The 15,378-nt window shown below is 32.9% G+C and overlaps 1 protein-coding gene across 1 annotated transcript in view; it reads right to left on the minus strand.

Annotated features, from left to right (window-relative positions):
* Nucleotides 1–4,577: 4,577 nt before the first annotated feature.
* PDS5B (PDS5 cohesin associated factor B) overlaps nt 4,578–15,378 on the minus strand; it is a 165,045-nt gene continuing 154,244 nt past the window's right edge. Inside the window, exons 32-35 of the mRNA XM_069467361.1 lie at nt 11,970–12,409; nt 11,769–11,876; nt 9,074–9,212; nt 4,578–7,551 (exon numbers count right to left, since the gene is read on the minus strand). Coding sequence (XP_069323462.1) covers nt 7,516–7,551; nt 9,074–9,212; nt 11,769–11,876; nt 11,970–12,409 — 723 coding nt within the window. The 3' untranslated portion in view covers nt 4,578–7,515. The remainder of the gene's footprint in view (nt 7,552–9,073; nt 9,213–11,768; nt 11,877–11,969; nt 12,410–15,378) is intronic.

Raw genomic sequence — 15,378 nt, forward strand, 5'->3', positions numbered from 1 at the left:
TGAGCTAGGCTGATGCCATGGCACTCTAGCCCAGGCAACAGAGTTAAGACTCTGTCTCAATAAATAAAATAAATAAATAAATAACCCTGATTAGAAATAGAAACTTTCTTCAAGTGGAAAAAAAATGCCTTCTATTATTTAACAAATAATGCTCTAAAGGAGCCAACCCAATGCCAATTATTAATGTATCAGAAACGATTTGAAATAATACTGACAAAACTATTTGCTGACACTATTACCTATTTAACAAATTTAAGAGAATTAACTGAAAAACTATCAGAATTAGAGTTCAACAAAGTGGCTGAAAACAAGATAGTACAGCAGCCATAACCAATTAGAAAGCAATGGAATGATAATAACAACATTAGCAATAGTAATAAGACCCACATTTTTAAAAGATGAAATGTCTATACTTATGAAAATAGTAAAACTGTATTGAAAAAAAAAGGCCTTTAAAAAAATCTATTTCAGTGGAAAGACTAAAAATTGTAAAGATGTTGATTCTTTGCAAATTAATCTATACATTTAGTGCCATGCCTATCAAGATATTGACAGAATCTTTAAAATGGACGTTAAGCTTAAATTTAATGGATGTGAAATGGAATAAGAAAATAACAAGAACAGACAACAGCTAAGAATAACCAAGACATTTTTAAAATTAAGACTCAGGGAAAAGTTTTGAGCCAAATATAAAAACATTACATAGGTGTACAGACAAAAGAGACAAAAATTAGAGATTACTGAAATGAAACACAAAATATGAAGGAAACACTAGCTAGAGAGTAATGACCAATGAGGCTTTGTAGGGCGTCTTAACCTAAAAGCAGGGCAAATTATTAAAGAGTTGTAGGGTTTGTTTGTTGTTGTTGCTGTCGCTGCCCCTGAGGGTAGAATCACTGTATTTCACAATCTGGCTACACTGTGAAAACAAATTTGAGGTGGGGCAAGAGTAAATGTGAGACAACTATAGACACAAAGAAACGATGAGAACTTGAAATAAGGGAGATTACGCTGGCAGAAAAAAGTAGAACTCAAGGTATAATCAGGAGGTAAATTCAACAGGACGTGATGACAGACTGTAAAGGAGAGGAGTCAAGGGAAACTTCTAGATGTCTGATTTGCATTACTATTTCAGATATAGGAACATTCTCAGATTTGGAAAGAAAAGATTATATTGTTTTGGACAAGTTGAGTTTGAGGTATTTTTGAGATATCCAATAGAAAACATCAAATAGGCAGCTAGATATATCGGTTCAGAATGTGCAGGATAGGTTTGAGTATAAACACATATTCACAAGTAATATACATTTAGGTGGTAGAGGTTTGCCCTATCTGAACTTACCCTTACTTAGCTAAAGTCATCACAGATAAGTAACCATTAATGAACTACACGTATAATGCAATTCTCTCCTATATTTATCAATGAGTACTATTCCAGCTTGTTGGTATGTTGCTGGAATCAAGATTTTAATAAATTATTATAGTATATATTTTCTATTGAAAAATATTCTCTATTACAGAAAGAACAGTAAACACATATCCCTGAGTCCTACACAGAGGTGTTTTTATCCCAGGAGAATTTAAACTCAAAGGTGATTGAATCTTAGCAATTCACCTGGTAACTATCCCTGCAAACTACTAAATTCAAGTTATTGTAAAAATAAATTTCTTAATAGTTACATGCTTTCAGATTTTGGAAATGACAGATGATATGAAATGTCTACATTTTTATTTTGGAAGCTGCTTCAACCTTCAAATAGAAAGACACAAAGGACTGGAATCTAAATATTCAAAGCTCCCTAAGGCTCTCTTACTCAAAAACCTACAAGGGATTCCCACCAACCTTTGAACAAAACTCCCAAGACGTACAGGTGTGATCTGGCTCTTTGCTATATCCTAACCTTCTATCTTACCTCTTTATCTTTTGCTTAACTCTAGAAACAACTGCCTTGTTGAAATCCCTGATGTAAAAAGTTCATTCTTGTCTAAGGGCTTTTGTACTTACTCTTGCCTCTGCCTGGAATATTCTTTTCCCAGATATTCACATAGCTTGATACCTCACTTGAGGTCCATGTTCAGATGTCACCTTCACTAAGAAGTCTTTGACTACCCTATAAAAAATAGCCTTCCTGCTGGGGACCTGAGCTGGAAAGCCTGAATGAAATCTCCTGTAGGCTTGCTGTGCTAAAGGGAGAGGCCTGTTTCATAATGCCAAGTCTTACCCTTAAGACATTTGAATGAAGTGGACTGAGTTTAACTAGAGCTGCAACCCAGTCCCAAATCTTGAGGTGATCAACTTCTATAATGCCTAACAGGAAAAAAAAAAAAAAAGCAAATATTCTCTTGGGGGAAAAAAATAAATCACATCAACCTCAACCCTTTAGTTCTTTTATACAAACTGTCCTGCATTAAGAAAAAAGTTGTAAGATCTATAAAAAGGAAAAAAAAATAAAAACAAAAAAATTGTGACCAGGAAAATTGTGATTGATGTTGAAGAGAAAAAAGAATCAGTCAATAGAATCAGACCCAAAGATGATTTAGATGTTGGAATTAGCTGGTAAAGATTTGAACTATATAACTATTTTATAGAAAAAAAGAGGAAAAGATGAGTGAAAAGTTGAGACTTTCAAAAGAGAACTAAAATCTATAAAATATTAACTGGACACTCTAGAACTGGAAATACAATATTGAAATTAATAACTAATGGGATATATTAAAGAGAAGAATGGACATGGCAAAAGAAAGAATTGGTAAATCTTAAGATAGATCAATAGAAAATATCTATGAATAAAATGAAGCAGAGAAAAAAAGGTGGAAAGAACAGAAAAGAAATTAAAGGCACATGGGATAAAAATGATATAATGTACTTATTTATAACTGGAGTATCAGAAAGAGCAAAAAGTGTAGAAGTAATATGTAAAAGGATAATGGCCGAAATTTTTTCAAAACTGATAGATTCAATAGGTCAGTAAGCCCCAAGCAGAATAAATAAAATGAAAACTATACCTAAGGCACATCATAGTCAAATTGCTGAAAAACAGGAGATTTAAAAAAAAAAAGACACATTACCTACAAAGAGTAAACAGATTTTCAGTTGACTTCTCAACAGAAAAGATGAAACCCAGCAGACAATGGAATGTCCACTTTTAAAGTACCAAATAAAAAACTGCCAATCTAGAATTCTGTATTCAATGAATATACCATTCAAAATGAAACTGTGATAAAGACCCTTCAAATAAAAGCTACCTGAGTTAACTACTAGCAGACCTGCATGACAAGTGATTGAATTAAGATGAAAGCACACAATGAAAAAGAAAAAAAAAAAAAAAAAAAAGAAGAGGAACAAGAGAAGCAAAGAAAAGAGAAAATGTATGGGTAACATAAAAGAATACTGACTACTCAGCAATAATGCTGTAGCATTTATAACCAAAAATATTCAACTATAGCACAAAGGATAGAGGCAGCAAATAGAGTTGAATTGTTTTAAATTTCTTGCATTGTTTTGAAGGTGGCAAAAGCATTAATCACAGACTGTAATAAACCAAACACAGCTATTGTAATCTATAATCACTAAAAAAAAAAGAAAAATACAATCAGGTATAATTAAAAAGCTATTAGAAGAGATAGAATAGTAAGAAGTACTTTACTGAGCCAAAAGAAGGTTTTAAAAAAGTGGGAGATTGGTAAAAAAGAAAATAGCAAGACAGTAGACTTAAAATCAACTATATCAGTAATTAGACTGAAAGTAAATAGTCTAAACACTATTAAAGAACAAAGATTCTCAGATTAAATAAAAGAATAAGACCCAAATATAAAATGTTTACATGACAAACACTCTAAACATAAGGCACAAATAGGCTAAAAATAAAAGGACAGAAAAAGTTTTATCATGCAAACAGTAGCTAAAACAAAACTAATATGGCTATATTAAATATCAGGCAAAGTAGACATTAAGTATTCATAAAGATAAGTGACAATTTCAATTATAAAAGTACATTTCATCATGAAGATATAATAATCGTAAATTTTATGCACCGAATAACATAGTAGTATATAAATTAACTTCTCCCCCAATCATTTCTACTCTCTATCCTATTTTTCCTTTTTTATTCACTGTATTTTTTCACAATCTGACATTATATATTTAATTATTTTTTGCTCATTTGCCCACCCACAACACAATGTAAGCACCACAAGGGCAGGGACTTAGTCTATTTTGATCACACGTTATCTGCCGTAAAATTTTTGAGTGTCTGGCAACATAGTAGGCACTCAATAAGTATTTGCTGAAAACAATTGATAAAATTGCCATCAGCAATTTACTTACTGCTTACTTTAAAAGCTCATATTACACACTTGTTTTCTTCAGTTGTGCAATTCTTTAACTTAAGTAGTATTCGGTAAATCTCTGTCAGTCAGGATTTTGCATGAGAACAATAAGTTTGGGAAAAAGTTACTGGGAAATGTTTCCTCTCCATGTAACAAAGGCTTCAAAATTAAAAATCATCAAAAATGTGCCTTTCTCCATAGTATTTAAATTTATACACTGATTTAATAAATAAAATAATACAATCATATTAGCTTTCATGTTTATTCAACTTCACAGAAAATCCAAAATGTGTCTGAAAATCAGTTATCTATCTAAATACCAACTGTTCATTATGTGACATAATACTATGTGGTAGCAGAGATGTGCCTAATTTAAACAAATTCTTAAATTCCTGACATTTTTCCAAAAATGGGCAAAAGCAAATTTTAAAAATCAAACTTACAAGTTGTAAGAAGATATAGAAAGTAATTTAACCTTTAATACCTGGAAGAAGTTTTACAGCCACATTTGTAATTTACATATACAGTGGAGATCACTGAAAAAGCTTCCTGTTGCACTGCAGCAAGAAATTTTATTATAATGTAGATTAAGTGGATTTGCTACAGAGTGCAGCAAGATAACCTCACTGAGGAATCCTAAGATTTTCATAATGGAACTTGTTACAGTGAGTTAAATATTTTCTTAATGTTATACAGTACATATTTTCAAAATGAACATTATCACTGAAGAGTTTGCTAACAATTGTTAGCAATTACTGTTTTATACATACTTAATTTTATTGTAAAGTATGTGGCTCTCCCAATGTTAGTACATGAAATGTTAAGTTTAAACATAAGATAATCCCCTAAGATGGAGACTCAAGACATCAAAACTTTGATCATTATTGCACCTATTCTTCTACAGAAAAATGAAAAATTTACATCATAATCCTCCCAAATAATGAAGACAGGTTGCAAAATTACACCCATTGGCATTGAACATAAGCAAATTCTACAATGAACATTTTTTTGTGAACTGATGTACAGCATTAATGTGCAATGAAACTTTGTAACTATGATCATGCAAATAAAAATCCTCCACAATCATTGTTTCGTATGTTTTATAAAATGGTCTTAAAGATATATTTCCATAAACATTTCCGGTGCAATTTAGTCAACAACAAAAATACAAAGCTATCCTTTACTCTTTATGTTATAGATTTTAAAACATGCCTTTGTACTGCTAAAATAGAAATAGTATGTTTGGGAGAATTGCGCTAACGAAACATTTAAAAACCAATGTATCTTGATCCAACATCAGCTGTCTTGATATATACCAGCCTCCCATACATCACTGGTATCAATATTGTTGTAAATGAAGAATAGTTAAATATTGAGAGATTAAGACACAATTCAAAACATTTTTTAAAAAATAAAAGGCTGTTCCACAAAGATGAAGAAATTTTTAAAAGAAAATAATCACATCAATCGCGATATACATTGGAAAATAGTAAAATGTCATTTTCCAAAATAGTAGCTTCTTTATTATATGCCCCATCATCTATTATAGCCAATCTTGGAAATATACCTTAAACATAATGGTGTAGAATATGAAAATGCTCCATTATTCAATGTGATAAACTTAGTAAGTTAGAATATGACTTTCTTTTCTGGTATTAACCATGAAAAAAATGAAAGAACAGCACCTGAAATAATAAAATGAATTTAGGTAAGCATTAAGTAGTAACCTATATGTTTTGGTTCAAAAGAACAGTTTATACAACTGCATAAAGGATACTACCTTAAGTTAATTTGTTTCTGTATTTTGCAGATTATATTGAAGAAAAAAAGATCTGCTCTAAATCCAAATAAATTTCCACTTCTCCCAATCTGGACAAAATGGAACTTCATTTAAAGTTCATAAGAATGTAAAAACCTACAGGAGCTGATACAGTTGGATATATGACTTCTACCCTGCCCCTCCCCCCAAAACAATTTTTTGGCTCCAAAATAAAGTACAGTAATAAACTCTTGATGAAAAACTATGGGGCAATCTATCATATACTATGGCTAAATATGAATTTACAGAAAAGAGCACATCCCATTTTCAGCACTTTTTTTCATAAACATGCAACTCACTATAAAATACAAAACACTTGGCTTTCAAGAACAGCTTTATAAAGACACACTGCATCAATAAAATTTTTTTCTTTCTGATTAACTTTACACTGTAATGGAGAACTGGAATTTTTCTAATGTGTATATATCAGATTTTATATTATAGTGTAATAATTTGCATTTTCTGAACATAATGTTCACGAGGAAATATCTATACACAATAACATTCTAGACTATTAAAAACTCATTCAAATTACAGAATTTTATTGATACAGTAGATTAATAAAAACTGAAAAGGGATGATGAAATGGGATAAAGAATTCAGTACATTATTTTATAACACACTCTTTAAAATTAGAATATTTTAAATCTCTTTTTTCTTAAAATTTTCATTGCCATGACAGGCCAGAAAATTCTGGGACCAATACTGAGGTGTAAAGTAATCAAACAACTTCAGGACTATTTCACAATTTGCATGGTGTCCTCTTATCAGAGGCACTGTTCAGGTGTAATGGCAGACAATTTAGCACCTCTGAAGATTAAGGGTGCCCAGAAGTAAACACTAGGTAAGATACATAAGGGAAAGAGAACATTTAATTCTCCAACAAATAGTGACATCAAGAAAATGACACCAATTGTTGAAAAAATTTTTTTTCACAGTAAAATTGCAAAGAATACAAATACAAACACTGACAGATTACTGCTTAAGATCTATTCTAACAAACTCTTTTCAAATCAATAGATCCAATAAACAGTTGGGTACTGTCAGTTTAAAGCCGCAGATAAAAGCTATACAAGCACTTTAGAAGTCAGAAACATTAAAAAAAAGAAAAAAGATATTTACAAGTTTCTTCTTTAGTTTATGTCTACAAAGCCATCGCACATTACACCTTCACAAGACTCCATAGTCAATGTTATCATGCGTATGGCTAAAGCATGTGACCACAAAATGCACAGGGTCATCAAAGGAAGGTCCAACTGTCCATTCTTCAGCAGTCCCATTTTGTGCATCAAAGGCTTTATTCAGCCTCAGGCTTGACAAAAAACGAGTTTTTCCAAAGCTTTCAAAAAGTTATCAATAACATTTGTTCATCGCCTTTCCCTTTTGGAACTTCTCCGTCGTACCTGAAAAGTCATCAGATGCTTAATTAAAATGAGTATACATTTATAAGACATAACAGTAATTATTTTAAACAATCTTTATTGTCATTTGTTCCTGATTTTCTTTGCTTTCCTTTCCCTGAAACCCTTCTCCTTTTATAATAACTTTCTGCCTTGGCAGCACGTATTCAGAATGCTAAAATATCTGAACTCTTACATGCCTGTAAGTAGCCTTTCCCAGAACGGCAAAAGAGAAAATTATTTTACTTCTCTATCGACTAATTTTAAGGAAAATTAACAGAAGTCAATGTCCACAGCAAGAAAAACAATTGCAAACAGATTAATCATTTTTCTACTTATGTTTCTGTGGTAAAAGAAAACATCTGACATTCATGAATTTACACTTATAGCTATGTTTCTGGATAAGTAGTTACTGCGTTTGGATCTTAACAACTACCAAATACACATAAATAACCTAAAAGTCAAATATACTATCACTTATTGGCAATCAGTAATGAAAGCACTGAACTTTAGTTCAAAAAAGGTCAGCATTAACAACAGGAATAGAAAAAGAATAGGGTTTAATTTAATTAATTTACTGTGTAATTTTTCTCTGATAAAGACATCAATTACTCAAGACTCTTCAGCCTTATTTTTATATCCCAAAAAAAGCCTTTAAGAAACAAGCCAAAGTAATTTTAGACCACAATTCAGCACATTCTCCTATGTTTTGACCCACTCATTCACATAAATGAATCTTGGTGCAGACAGTGATTACATTAAATAGGACAGTGACAGAGACCAACTTTGGAAACTGATTATAGAACTCCTGTTTCTTAAACGAAGAGGGCTGGCTGAGCTGATCCAAAAATTAGTATGTGAAGATCAGCATTAGTATATCAAGAGAACAGCTCTTACTTAAATGTGTTAGTTACATTTTTTCCAAAGAGAAATATCTGAGATGTACTAACCTGCAAAGCCATTCATTACTTTAAAAAAAGGTCTCTCAGGAAGCACCACATCCCTAGTTTTGCAAAGAAGTAACTATTACCAATTTTATGAATTCTCATTTAGCTTGCACTTCAATTCCAAAGGCTGATTTTAGTTAGTATGTGATTTTATTCTGTGTAACTAATTTCTAGTTTATATTGTGAAACTCAAACAGAAACATCAAACAGAAAGTTATAAAATATAAACAACAGTACACTTAAAGGGTATCAGTGCCCTAACATCAAGGTACAACTTAAATGCTTACAGTGTCAATATTAGAATGCTACTGTACTTCTCTACATTCAATACAGACTTGACATTTACACTTTCACTAAGCTACATCTGTTATTTTCACTAAGTTTCAGGTTTCCATAAAAGACATTTTCTCCATTTTCCAAGCTGGTAGATGAAACGACACTACAAAACTAATGAAGAAAAATACATAAATACTTAGAATTGTAAGACACAGAAAGTGCTAAATGCATCAGACCAAATATTTATTAACTCTATTTTTATAACCCATACTACATCACATGACTCTTTAACAAACACATACATTCACTGTAGAAACTTCCTCTTCTTCTGTTTCTTCCTGTGGAATATCATCATTGACAGGAGAACTACCCTGAAACACATCTATTTCTTCACTTGAATCATTTTCTTTAGTAGCTGCTTGTTTGGAGCGTCCTACACGGCTAGAGTAAAACACATGTAAAACAAAATGAATATTCCAATCTTTAAGTAGACTACCTCATTAGAGAAAAAGCTTCAAGTATTTCACGAATTCTCTTACCATTTTTATCCTAAACCATTTCATGAGGTAAGAATTTTTTTTATATGTGGAACCCTAAATCAGTGTTTAATCACAGAATCTTACCTACAAAGATCCACCAACTAACAAAAATAAGTGAGACTGAGACTAAATCATAAATAATTTCAAAACGTAACCCATTATCTGCTGTTTCTTTTATCCTTCCTAACTCAGTAAAAGGCATCTATGTCCACTGAGCAGAATTTCTGCTTTGAGCAGAATATAGTATACCAGTCTTATCTGACCTTATAAATTTGACTTACAGACATCTCAAATCATTCAATTTTCTCCACACCTCCATTGCTACCACCTAATTCAAACCATTTCCATCTCTTGACTCCTCTCTTTACAAAGTAATCTTTTAAAAATACAAGAACAGATGATGTCACTCCCCCTACACAACTCCCCACTGAACTGAGAATTTTGTAAATTTCCTTAACACAGTATACAAGGCCCTGCAGATGGTCCTTGCCTACCTGTTAGTTCTCACCTCTCTCTGTTACCCAGCTCCCCACAACTACAATCCAGCAAACCCCTGCCTTCCTTCAGCTCTCTGATTTTGCCAAGACTTTTCCCACTTCAGATACTTCAAATACAGTGTTCTCTCCATCTGGAATGTTCCTCTCCCTACTCCCTGCCAGTCTACTCTCAAGTAATCTGCCTACTGTTCTCAAGTAATCAACTCATTGTCACTTTCCAAAGAGAAATTACTTCCCCAACTCCCCAGTCCTCTCATTACATTCTCTTGTCACACCCTAAAGTTTTCCTTCAGGGCACACATCACAATTCATAATCCCATATTTATAAGTGATTATTTAATGACTGTATGCCCATTAGATGGTAAGGCCCATAAAAACCATGTCTGTTTTGTGCCTCTACATTCCCTAGGACCTAGTACTCTCTGAAACATAGGAGACATCAAAAATATGTAATAGCACACCATCTAGTCAAATGGATCCCTCTTGATATTTATTTTTTAAAATTAGGAACATAGCTTATCACTTCTATAAATAATCCAAAATATGTACTGTTTAATTCATATTCAAACTAAGCAATGTTTTTACTTGGTTCAGTTTTTCAGGATTAATGAAGCAACTATAGAAATTACATGGAAAATAATGACAACCTTGTGAGATTTCACTAAGGTCAGAACAAGAAAAACAGACAAATCATACCATGTTATATACTAGCTCTAAAAAAAGAGCTTCACAGTGAAGGGAAGATAAGAAAGGCTTCCAAGATAGAGCACAGAATCTCCTTCTGTATTGATTTTTTTTTTAAAAGAAATACTTGTTTGTTAGATTTAGAACATTCATGGGAGGATGTATGTAATTTTAGGAGACAATACAATAATCATTTAAGGTCTCACTTTTGTGATGCCCAAAAATAAACTAAAGATATGAGGTTTGTTATTTCCTTGTTACATCTTGGGCATTTCATATTCCTTAAGAATCCTTTGTTGAGAAATAGTGATGCTCTTTGGTTGAATCCAAACACATTTATGTATGAAGCTGCCACAAAAATGTACTTACCTTTACTTTTACCCTGAGAGAAAAATTACATGGAAGAAGAGATGAAGTACTAGCTAGATACTCAGGCACTTTTCCTCTTCCTGTGGAATACACAGGAACAGGAAAAACGGTAAGATAATCGAGTAATTAACCAAAGTATGCTGGCAACTCTTAAAAGTCAAGCCACTGATGTAATTACTGGGATTACTCTCAGAGAAAGTGTGCGAAATTTCTGACTAATAGAGGACATGCTATTCTATTTCCACTTACATAACTGAGAAGAAAAATACTACTAAACCTATAAATTATAGAATTGATGCTCTTGTAACATTAATAATGCTGGGTACAGGTTTGTTACTACACCTCTCTTATAAACATGTTTGTGTAAACATCTAAAACCATATGTAGATATAAATAAATTAGATTAGAAAACAAACAGAACCAAGATATCAAAAACTTACGATCGACATGTGCTAATTAATTTCTATGGATATAATTTAAGAAAAATAATGCCTGTTACTTTCCTACTGTAAGTTCAAAGAATAAAAGCAGAAGTGTAAACCTATTTTTAAAGGAAAAGGTGCTGATGGGAAACAAGAAAAATTGTAGAGTGGAACGACAAGGCAACCTGGTCAATATGTGGTAATTATTTAAAAATACTTTTCTGTTTCTTTAGATACCATAATGTCTATATAGGAAATAATAAACTATTTGGTATTCATTTATAAAGATTTTCCTAGACCTATGTTACCAGGGGGTTAACTCGGAGGACATCAATCACCTAGGTAAGTGTATAAAAACGTTCTTACCTGGTGTAATGGGGCTACATACATGGAATTTAAATGCAGCAATATGTATGTTTATAAATTTATGAACTTTTCCAAAATAATTTGAAATTGGTTTGAAATTTAATATTATTTACAACTTACACATTTTTTTTTGGTTGTGATGGTGATGGCGTTTTTGATGGTCTTCCTCGTCCTTTCTGTGGTGTGGATTGTGTGGATTCAACTGCACTAGTTTCAGGAGATTCTGCTCTGCTTTGGGGAAGACCCAAATGTGGATAGCATCAAATTATGGTTTATAATATAGTAACTAAATATATGCAGTTTAGAGTTACACATACTTACCTTTGCTGTGCTCTCCTTGATGCTCGGTGCTGTTTGCTTTTTGATTTCTGTTCTGTATTTCCACTTTGTCTTTCTTCTTCTTCCTCTTCCTCTGCTGCTGGAGGTCCAGATTTTTTTTTGCTTCCTTTTTTAGAGGTTTTCATTGTTGGCTCCTCTTTTGGTGTGCCTCCACCAAGAGGTTTTGGTGGACGGCCTCTTTTACCCTTTTTTGGTGGACTGTTCTGTTCATCCTCATTTTCTAATATATCTTCTTTAAGCCTCTTTTCCTCAGGCCACTGCTGTTCATCCGATTCTGAAGCAGTATGGCCTCTTTTCCGACCTCTCTGACTGCTTTTAGGTTTCTGTTCTTGCACCAACTTAGTCAGGTCATCCACACCTAATTTCTCCTCTGGGTCTGTGACGGGTGTTTTTTTACGGCTTCTGGGCTTCTCCAATTCAGACTAAGGGGGAGAAATACCACCATTTATCTTTATAAAACTGTTAATGTGCATATTTTGAAGAATAAAACAAATTATCCATATTTGTCATAAACATGTATCTAACTGAAGTATACAGTTCTTAAATACATCAGAATCATAACTATTTATTTGCTTTCATTAATAGTTTTTAATTTAAAAAAATTCTCTGGGTAAGAGGGTAAATTTTCATTCTTACTTTTAAGTTAGCGCCTTAAAAGGAAAACTCTCAAGATCAGTATCTTATTAAGTTATAAATTTTAATGCAAAGCTATTTCATAAAAAAAAAAACATTCAAAATTCAATGCTTGGTCCTAAAGGAAAACTATACTAAAGTATGTTTTGATGGTCAATTTAAGTAATTCTTACTTTACCACACAGTACATAATAAGACATAAAATATCAACTATGTTATATATTATGCTTACAAGATCATAAAAGAACTATTTTTATTTTGCAAATGAAAGTTGTGAGATACAAAAGTTAAAAATATTCTTCATTTATTAAAAATTTTGGAAACACTTCTGAATCAGAGATACTACTTCTTTCTAGGTATAACTGAAAACAAAAAAATAAAAAAATAAAAACAAATCAGTGGCTATCAAATTTAAAATAAAATCCTAGTCCATATTCAGAGAATTTATGTGTAAACCAACTGATGGAGACCAAAGAAATTCTCCAAGAACTCAGGAATGAAGTGTATGTGTGAATGTTTATAATTACAAAGTTAATTTCCAAAACGCCTACACCAATTTACATTCTTAAAAATCAATGAAAAGAAAACAACTACTACTGGATTACCTGTATTGTTATGTTTAGTCATTGCATGTCCTATCTGTGAACTGCCTGTTATGTGCTTGGTATTGTGTGATTTGCCTACTTTGTTTACTGGACTCTTAGTGTTACTGGACATCAATCACCTAGGTAAGTTTATAAAAATTTTCTTGCCTGGTATAAAGGGGACACATTCTTCTACACTTTAGTATATGTTTAAATGTTTTTTCCATATGCTATGGACTGAACTGTTCCCTCCATACATACCCTACCACTGCCCCGCCAATTCATATGTTGAAGCTCTAACCCCTCAAGGTGATGATATTTGGAGATGGGACCTTTGGGATATAATTTAGTTGAGATGAGGTCATGAGGGTGGTGGGGTCCTCAAGATGGGATTAGTGCCCTTATAAGAAACACCAAAGAGCTTGTGTGTACTCTTCCTCCTTGCCCCTGATGTGAAGAGCATAGCGAGATGGCAGCATCTGCCAGCCAGGAAAAGCGCCCTCTCCAGCCCTCATCTTGCACTCCCAGCTTCCAGAACTGTGAGAAAATAAATTTCTATTGTTTAAGCTACCCAGTGTATGGTATTTTGTTATGGTAGCCCAAGCTAAGACACTATTGTATCTTGTTTCAGAACAGGATGTAAAATCAGGTTCTAAATTGTTTTCCCCCACACCCAAAGAGTCATCCAATCATTTCAGAATCACTGACTTGTAATGCTTCCTTTATTTTGTATTATGTTTTGAAAGAGAAGAATATTTCCGGGCTATTGTAACAGAAGCACAGTATTTTACCAACTATAACTAAATATGTTTGTGTCAGGAAGGGCTGATCCTATCTTTATTACTCCTTTTTTATATCCACTTATATTTCCAAATGAACTTGAAACAAAAATCACACTGGAATTTTACAATTTTATATTCATTTAGAACTTTCATCTTTTTTTTATTCATTTTCCCCATGGAGGAACATGGAATTATCTTCTCTTTAAGTCTTCCATGTATCTCAGTTTTTAGATTTTCTTCCCCATAGGTTCTCCCTACTTCTTTTTACGGTTATATTTAAATCAATCAGTCACTCTATCCTGTCAATGCAATTTTATTGTTGCAGTGGTTATTGTGATGAAGAAAATCCCCTTCTTTCCCACAAATGCGTATCTGATATAAAAAAAAGATGAGTTCGTTACATACATACAGATACATGTACATGTAGATACCATGTTGCATTCTTGTTTTTTAATTGCTTCTATTATTTTTCAGTGACTACAAAAATAACAAAGAATTCTCTCTTCTCTTTCATTGTTATACCTCTAACTTTTTTTTTTTTTCTCAAGACAGAGTCTTGCTCTTTGGTCTGGGCAGAGTGCAGTGGTATCATGGTAGATCACTGCAATCTCAAACTCCTGGGCTCAAGTGATCCTCCTGCCTCAGCATCCTGAGTACCTGGGACTATAGACGCACACCACAACACCCGGCTAATTTTCCTATTTTTAGTAGCAATGGAGTCTCTCACTCTTGCTCAGGCTGTTCTCAAACTCCTGAGCTCAAGCAGTCTTCTCACTTCAGCTTCCCGGAGTGCTAGGATTATGAGAATGAGCCACCGCACCCAGCCTATACCTCTAACTTCTACTTCATGTCTTCTTTAACTGGTTGAACATTCCAAAACAATTTTAAATAATAGTGGTGACAAGCACAACGAGTGAAATTAATAAGATCAATTCAGAACTAAATGAAATGGACAACAGGAAAACTATACGGGAGATTAATAAAACAAAGAGTTGGTTCTTTGAAAAGATAAACAAAATTGACATGCCTTTGGCCAGACTAACTAAGACCAGAAAATAAAAATCTCTAATAACCTCCATCAGGAACATGAAAGGAGAAATTACAACTGACGCCACGGAGATACAAGATATCATCTATGAATTCTGCAAAAACCTTTATGCACACAAACTGGAAAATGTGGAGGAAATGGACAAATTTTTAGAAACACATAGCCTCCCTAGGCTCAACCAGGAAGAAACAGAATCCCTGAACAGACCAGTATCAAGAATTGAAATCGAAACAGCAATAAAAAACCTTCCCAAAAAGAAAAGCCCCGGACCAGCTGGTTTCACACCCTAATTTTACCACACCTACAAAGAAGAATTGGTGCCTATCCTACAAAAGTTATTTCAC

Source organism: Eulemur rufifrons, chromosome 4 (genome assembly GCF_041146395.1).
Source record: "Eulemur rufifrons isolate Redbay chromosome 4, OSU_ERuf_1, whole genome shotgun sequence".
Taxonomy (NCBI): domain Eukaryota; kingdom Metazoa; phylum Chordata; class Mammalia; order Primates; family Lemuridae; genus Eulemur; species Eulemur rufifrons.